The 8,242-nt window shown below is 44.4% G+C and overlaps 1 protein-coding gene across 14 annotated transcripts in view; it reads right to left on the bottom strand.

Moving 5' to 3' along the window:
- Positions 1 to 8,242, bottom strand: part of Ptprh (protein tyrosine phosphatase receptor type H) — a 41,063-nt gene that overhangs the window by 27,912 nt on the left and 4,909 nt on the right. For 2 of the 14 annotated variants that reach the window (XM_050130704.1, XM_050130694.1), the window contains exons 4-6: positions 7,763 to 8,020; positions 5,756 to 6,013; positions 3,505 to 3,762 (exon numbers count right to left, since the gene is read on the bottom strand). In XM_050130704.1, the coding sequence (XP_049986661.1) occupies positions 3,505 to 3,762; positions 5,756 to 6,013; positions 7,763 to 8,020 (774 nt within the window). Of the gene's footprint in view, positions 1 to 1,738; positions 1,997 to 3,504; positions 3,763 to 5,755; positions 6,014 to 7,762; positions 8,021 to 8,242 lie in introns of all 14 variants that reach the window. The other 12 variants (XM_050130698.1, XM_050130696.1, XM_050130692.1 and 9 more) reach the window with 12 other exon arrangements.

Here is an 8,242-nt window from a genome sequence, read left to right as displayed (position 1 = left end):
CTACCCACACGAAAAATTCATATGTAGAAGCAGGAGCAAGGCTATCCACCACAAAACTGGTGTTTGTTGTGCTTTTAGATACATTGCTGTAGTCTTCTCCAAGCCACTGGATCCAGTATGTCAGGTCATGACCTTCTGGTTCGTCCCAGCTCAGGGTGATGGAGCTGTTGGTTTGAGCTTCCACTCTCAAGTTTATCACTGGGTTTGGAGCTGAAAACAAGGGAGAATCATTTGTCCCCAAATTTCCTCAACCTATGAAACCTGTGTGAGTTGTGCCTACAATCCAATCTCATCCCTTGGGAGGCTGAGGCAGGAGGACTTCATGAGTTCAAAGACAGCCTGTGCTTCCAAGTGAATTCCAGGCTGGGGGTATGGAGTCATATCCACACTTGAGTGTGCACACACAAACACAGACATATGATAGCAATGAATAAACTAAGATAAAGTAAAATAAATAAATAAGATACTGAGCCATACAGGAAAACAGCTGACAATAAGCTCTGGCTACACACACACAAATTCTCACACAACATTCACACAATACTATATCGGCCGGGTGTGGTGGCATGCGCCTTTAATTCCAGCACGTGTGAGGTAGTTAGTTTGACACCAGCCAGGTTTACAGACTGTGTTATGAGATAGTCTGGGCTACTCAGAAAAACTCTGTCTAAAATATAAAATAATAACCAGAGAAAGAGATAGATTGATAAATAGAGAGATAGGTAGATAAATAAAATATAAATACATCAAAATAATAATGAGCCAGGATGTGCACATGCAGAAGCCCACAGAGCTCCAGGAACCAAGTAGGGGCAGTGCATGGACTGGTACCAGCGACATTCACGGCTCCTCAGCCTTGGTCATAGAAGCTGCTGTCTGCAGGGATGGTGGTTAGCACATCTCGGGGATGGCCGAGATGCTGAAGACATATCTATCAACCCCTCCAATGCTCAGAGATTATCACAGAAGAGAGAGGAATGTAAAAACCAAAAGACAGAGAGGAGGTGTGCAATGCTGTCTTGGGTATGACATGGGTGTAGTACAAATGAACCCCAGCAGCTATGCTTGTAGGTATGAAGCCTACATAAGATTAATGCCCTCAGTACTCAGACATCAAAAGAAGCCCACTTGAGACCTTAGAGTCCAGAACTGCTGATTGAGAAGAAGCCACTACTTCAGTTACATAGCTTTACTCACACCAGGTCACAAAATAAAAACGAAAGGCTATGCAGTTGTTCCTCAGATCATGTATCCTTAAATTGCTCTGAGTTTGGGCTCTAAATAGGACCAGCAGGAAAATAAACTGATCCTGCTCCTCACATTTATGTAAGTAATGGACCCCGTGGTGGATTGGGATGGCTGAGAACAATTGAAAATTCCATATGGAGGTTCAAGTTTTGTGTGATGGGTGAGTTCTTGGGATGTGCTAACTCCCAGATATTCCCTTCTGTGTTTCAGTCTAGTTCTGTTGGATCGTGGAATTGGCCACCTTCTGTCCTTCTCTCTCTCTGTCTCTCTCAATGATTACTCAGCGTTGCTCTGACGCTGAGTTCTGAACAGAGTGAGTTCAGAAACTCACTCTGTTGAGCAGGCTGACCTCAAAGTCAAAGAGATCTGCCTGGCTCTTGAGTCCAAGTGCTAGGATTAAAGGTGTGCACCACCACCACCAGGTTCTTTGTTCATCCCTAAACATGTCCCTTCAAAATAAAGAAAGAAGACAAGAGATTCTGCCTCTCACCTGTGGAGGCATTGAGGGTCTCCGTGGTGCTATTGATTTCATTTTTTTCTACCCACACGAAAAATTCATATGTAGAAGCAGGAGCAAGGCTATCCACCACAAAACTGGTGTTTGTTGTGCTTTTAGATACATTGCTGTAGTCTTCTCCAAGCCACTGGATCCAGTATGTCAGGTCATGACCTTCTGGTTCGTCCCAGCTCAGGGTGATGGAGCTGTTGGTTTGAGCTTCCACTCTCAAGTTTATCACTGGGTTTGGAGCTGAAAACAAGGGAGAATCATTTGTCCCCAAATTTCCTCAACCTATGAAACCTGTGTGAGTTGTGCCTACAATCCAATCTCATCCCTTGGGAGGCTGAGGCAGGAGGACTTCATGAGTTCAAAGACAGCCTGTGCTTCCAAGTGAATTCCAGGCTGGGGGTATGGAGTCATATCCACACTTGAGTGTGCACACACAAACACAGACATATGATAGCAATGAATAAACTAAGATAAAGTAAAATAAATAAATAAGATACTGAGCCATACAGGAAAACAGCTGACAATAAGCTCTGGCTACACACGCACAAATTCTCACACAACATTCACACAATACTATATCGGCCGGGTGTGGTGGCATGCGCCTTTAATTCCAGCACGTGTGAGGTAGTTAGTTTGACACCAGCCAGGTTTACAGACTGTGTTATGAGAGAGTCTGGGCTACTCAGAAAAACTCTGTCTAAAATATAAAATAATAACCAGAGAAAGAGATAGATTGATAAATAGAGAGATAGGTAGATAAATAAAATATAAATACATCAAAATAATAATGAGCCAGGATGTGCACATGCAGAAGCCCACAGAGCTCCAGGAACCAAGTAGGGGCAGTGCATGGACTGGTACCAGCGACATTCACGGCTCCTCAGCCTTGGTCATAGAAGCTGCTGTCTGCAGGGATGGTGGTTAGCACATCTCGGGGATGGCCGAGATGCTGAAGACATATCTATCAACCCCTCCAATGCTCAGAGATTATCACAGAAGAGAGAGGAATGTAAAAACCAAAAGACAGAGAGGAGGTGTGCAATGCTGTCTTGGGTATGACATGGGTGTAGTACAAATGAACCCCAGCAGCTATGCTTGTAGGTATGAAGCCTACATAAGATTAATGCCCTCAGTACTCAGACATCAAAAGAAGCCCACTTGAGACCTTAGAGTCCAGAACTGCTGATTGAGAAGAAGCCACTACTTCAGTTACATAGCTTTACTCACACCAGGTCACAAAATAAAAACGAAAGGCTATGCAGTTGTTCCTCAGATCATGTATCCTTAAATTGCTCTGAGTTTGGGCTCTAAATAGGACCAGCAGGAAAATAAACTGATCCTGCTCCTCACATTTATGTAAGTAATGGACCCCGTGGTGGATTGGGATGGCTGAGAACAATTGAAAATTCCATATGGAGGTTCAAGTTTTGTGTGATGGGTGAGTTCTTGGGATGTGCTAACTCCCAGATATTCCCTTCTGTGTTTCAGTCTAGTTCTGTTGGATCGTGGAATTGGCCACCTTCTGTCCTTCTCTCTCTCTGTCTCTCTCAATGATTACTCAGCGTTGCTCTGACTGTTCAGAAACTCACTCTGTTGAGCAGGCTGACCTCAAAGTCAAAGAGATCTGCCTGGCTCTTGAGTCCAAGTGCTAGGATTAAAGGTGTGCACCACCACCACCAGGTTCTTTGTTCATCCCTAAACATGTCCCTTCAAAATAAAGAAAGAAGACAAGAGATTCTGCCTCTCACCTGTGGAGGCATTGAGGGTCTCCGTGGTGCTATTGATTTCATTTTTTTCTACCCACACGAAAAATTCATATGTAGAAGCAGGAGCAAGGCTATCCACCACAAAACTGGTGTTTGTTGTGCTTTTAGATACATTGCTGTAGTCTTCTCCAAGCCACTGGATCCAGTATGTCAGGTCATGACCTTCTGGTTCGTTCCAGCTCAGGGTGATGGAGCTGTTGGTTTGAGCTTCCACTCTCAAGTTTATCACTGGGTTTGGAGCTGAAAACAAGGGAGAATCATTTGTCCCCAAATTTCCTCAACCTATGAAACCCGTGTGAGTTGTGCCTACAATCCAATCTCATCCCTTGGGAGGCTGAGGCAGGAGGACTTCATGAGTTCAAAGACAGCCTGTGCTTCCAAGTGAATTCCAGGCTGGGGATATGGAGTCATATCCACACTTGATTGTGCACACACAAACACAGACATATGACAGCAATGAATAAACTAAGATGAAGTAAAATAAATCAATAAGATACTTAGCAACAAAGAAGACAGCTTACAATAAGTTCTGGCTACACATGCACAAATTTTTGCACACACAATACTAAATTGGCCGGGTGTGGTGGCATGTGCCTTTAATCCTAGCACGCAGGAGGCAGTCAGTTTACACACACTCTGGGCTACTCGGAGAAACTCTTTCCTGAAAAGCAAAATAATAAACTGGTCAAGAGATAGATTAATGGATTGAAAGATAAAAAAATAGATAGAAAAATAAAAATAAATAAAAACATCAAAATAAGAAGGAGACAGGTTGCACATGTACAGAAGCCCACGGAGCTCCAGGGACCAAGTAGGGGCCAGTGCATGGACTTGTACCAGGGATGTTCGTGTCTCCTCACCCTTGGTCATAGAAGCTGCTGTCTGTAGGGATGGTGGTTAACACAGAGACTCATGAATGCCTGAGATGTTTAAGATATATATGTAGCCCATCTAAGGCTCAGAGATCATCATGGAAAAGGATGAACAGAATGTAAGAACAGGAAGATAAAGAGGATATGTGCAATGCTGTCTTTGGGATGACATGGCTGTAGTACAAATGAACCCCAGCATCTGTGCTTGTAGGCATGAAGCCTACACAAGATTAAAGCCCTAAGTACTCAGCTATAAAGGGAGGAGGCTCTCTTGAGACCTTACCATTCCAGGACTGCTGATTGAGAGGAAGCCACTGTCTTCAGTGACACAACCACCTCAGTGGGTAACTCCATACCCACACCAGGTCACAAAATAAAAACAAAAGTCAATGCAGTTGTTCCTCAGATCGCCTGTCCTTAAATTGTTCTGGGTTGGGGCTCTAAGTCGGGACCAACGGGAAGATCAATGTACCTGGTCCTCACATTTATGTAAGTCATGGACCCCGTTGTGAGGTGGGATGGCTGAGAACAATAAGAAGTCCAATAGGGAGGTACAAGTTTTGTGATGTGTGGGTTCCTGCGACGTGGCCAGTCACATGCCATGGAGCTGGAATAGTTTACTATGAAATTAGGAATGCTGGTGTTGTGCTCCCTTTATGCTCATAATATAAAGAAAGGGTCCTGGTGGACCCACTGGGTCACAGAACTATGAGGGTCAACATCACCTGTATTGAGTTTTATGTCCGATTTTTTTGGTTTTTGTTTGTTTGTTTTTTCTAGACGGGGTTTCTCTGTAGCTTTGGAGCCTGTCCTGGAACTCGCTCTGTAGACCAGGCTGGCCTCGAACTCACAAGATCTGCCTGCCTCTGCCTCCCGAGTGCTGGAATTAAAGGCGTGTGCCACCACTGCCGGACGAGTTTAAAGTAGGTGATAAAACCAGATATTCACTTGTTTGTGTTTTAGTCTAGTTCTGTTGGATGGTGGAATCTGCAACCTTCTGTCTCTCTCTCTCTCTGTCTCTCTCTCTCTCTCTGTCTCTCTCTCTCTCTCTCTGTCTGTCTGTCTCTCTCTCGCTGTCTCTCTCTGTCTCTGTCTCTCTGTCTCTGTCTCTGTCTCTGTCTCTCTCTCTCTCTCTCTCTCTCTCTCTCTCTCTCTCTCTTTCCACAGCTACTCTGTGTTGCTCTGACTGTTCAGAAACTCACTCTGTAGAGCAGGCCAACCTCAGAGTCAAAGAGATCTGCCTGGCTCTGACATCCAATTGTGAGGATTAAAAGTGTGCACAAAGACCACCAAGCTCTCCGGTCACCCCTAAACTCGTCCCTTCAAAATGAAGAAAGAATACAAGAGATCCTGCCTCTCACCTGTAGAGGCGTTGAGGGTGTCCATGGTGCTATTGATTTCATTTTTTTCTACCCACACGAAAAATTCATATGTAGAAGCAGGAGCAAGGCTATCCACCACAAAACTGGTGTTTGTTGTGCTTTTAGATACATTGCTGTAGTCTTCTCCAAGCCACTGGATCCAGTATGTCAGGTCATGACCTTCTGGTTCGTTCCAGCTCAGGGTGATAGAGCTGTTGTTCTGAGTTTCCACCCTCAGGTTTGTCACTGGGTTTGGAGCTGAAAACAAGGGCAGAAGTGAGAATCATTTTCCTCATTTCCTCAACCTATGAAACCTGTGTGAGTTGTGCCTACAATCCAATCTCATCCCTTGGGAGGCTGAGGCAGGAGGACTTCATGAGTTCAAAGACAGCCTGTGCTTCCAAGTGAATTCCAGGCTGGGGATATGGAGTCATATCCACACTTGAGTGTGCACACACAAACACAGACATATGATAGCAACGAATAAACTAAGATAAAGTAAAATAAATCAATAAGATACTGAGCCACAGAGAAAGACAGCTGGCAATAAGCTCTGGCTACACACACACAAATTCTCACACAACATTCACACAGAGTACTAATCAGCTGGTGTGGTAGCATGTGCCTTTAATCCCAGTAAGTGGGAGGCAGTCAGTTTGAGATCAGCCAGGTCTACAGACTGAGTTCCAACATAGTTTGGGCTACTCAGAGAAACTCTTTTTTAAAAGCAAAATAATAAACAGAAAAAGAGATAGATTGATAGATCAATAGATAGAGAAATAGATAGATACATAAAAATATAAATAAATAAATAAATAAATAAATCAAAATAAGAATGAGCCAGGTTATGCATGTACAGAAGCCCACAGAGCTCCAGGAACCAAGTTGGGGCCAGTGCATGGACTGGTACCAGGAACCATCATGGCTCCTCAGCCTTGGTCATAGAAGCTGCTGTCTGTAGGGATGGTGGTTAACACTGAGACTCAGGGATGGTTGGGGTGTTAAAGACATGTCTGTCAACCCCTGCTAGGCTCAGAGATCATCATGGAAAAGGATGAACAGAATGTAAAAAGATAAAGAGGACATGTGCAATGCTGTCTTTGGGATGACAAGGCGGTAGTACAAATGAACCCCAGCATCTGTGCTTGTAGGCATGAAGCCTACATAAGATTAAAGCCCTAAGTTCTCAGCTATAAAAGGAGGAGGCCCTCTTGAGACCTTACCATTTCAGGATTGCTGATTGAGAGGAAGCCACTGTCTTCAGTGACCCAGCCACCTCAGTGAGTAACTCCATACCCACACCAGGTCACAAAATAAAAACAAAAGTCAATGCAATTGTTCCTCAGATCAACTGTCCTGAAATTGTTCTGAATTGGGCCTCTAAGTTGGGACCAACGGAAAGATCATCTGGTCCTGGTCCTCACATTTATGTAAATCATGGACCCTGTTGTGGGGTGGGATGGCTGAGAACAATAAGAAGTCCAATAGGGAGGTACAAGTTTTGTGATGTGTGGGTTCCTGCGACGTGGCCAGTCACATGCCATGGAGCTGGAATAGTTTACTATGAAATTAGGAATGCTGGTGTTGTGCTCCCTTTATGCTCATAATATAAAGAAAGGGTCCTCTTGGACCCACTGGGTCACAGACAATGAAGGTCAACATCACCTTTGTGGAACTTCATCTGTTTAAAGTGGGTGATAAAAACCAGATATTCACTTATTTGTGTTTCAGTCTAGTTCTGTTTGATTCTGCATTCCGCCACCTTCTTTCTTCTCTTTCTCACTCTATTTCTCTGTCTCTCTCTCTATCCATGATTACTCTGTGTTGCTCAAGCTGTTCAGAAACTCACTCTGCTGACCAGGCCAACCTCAGAGTCAAAGAGACCTTGCCTGGCTTAAAGTCCAAGTCCTAGGGAAAAAGGGGGGCACCACCACCATCAGGCTCTCTGGTCACCCCTAAACATGTCCCTTCAAAATAAAGAAAGAAGACAAAGATTCTGCCTCTCACCTGTGGAGGCATTGAGGGTCTCCGTGGTGCTATTGATTTCACTTTTTCCTACCCACACGAAAAATTCATATGTAGAAGCAGGAGCAAGGCTATCCACCACAAAACTGGTGTTTGTTGTGCTTTTAGATACATTGCTGTAGTCTTCTCCAAGCCACTGGATCCAGTATGTCAGGTCATGACCTTCTGGTTCGTCCCAGCTCAGGGTGATGGAGCTGTTGTTCTGAGTTTCCACTCTCAGGTTTGTCACTGGGTTTGGAGCTGAAAACAAGGGCAGAAGTGAGAATCATTTTCCTCATTTCCTCAACCTATGAAACCTGTGTGAGTTGTGCCTACAATCCAATCTCATCCCTTGGGAGGCTGAGGCAGGAGGACTTCATGAGTTCAAAGACAGCCTGTGCTTCCAAGTGAATTCCAGGCTGGGGATATGGAGTCATATCCACACTTGAGTGTGCACACACAAACACAGACATATGATAGCAA

Source organism: Alexandromys fortis, unplaced genomic scaffold (genome assembly GCF_014885135.2).
Source record: "Alexandromys fortis isolate MF-2015 unplaced genomic scaffold, M_Fortis_MF-2015_v1.1 scaffold_344, whole genome shotgun sequence".
NCBI lineage: Eukaryota > Metazoa > Chordata > Mammalia > Rodentia > Cricetidae > Alexandromys > Alexandromys fortis.
Note: the sequence above shows the minus strand (reverse complement) of the source record. Positions and strands in the feature narration are given on the sequence as shown.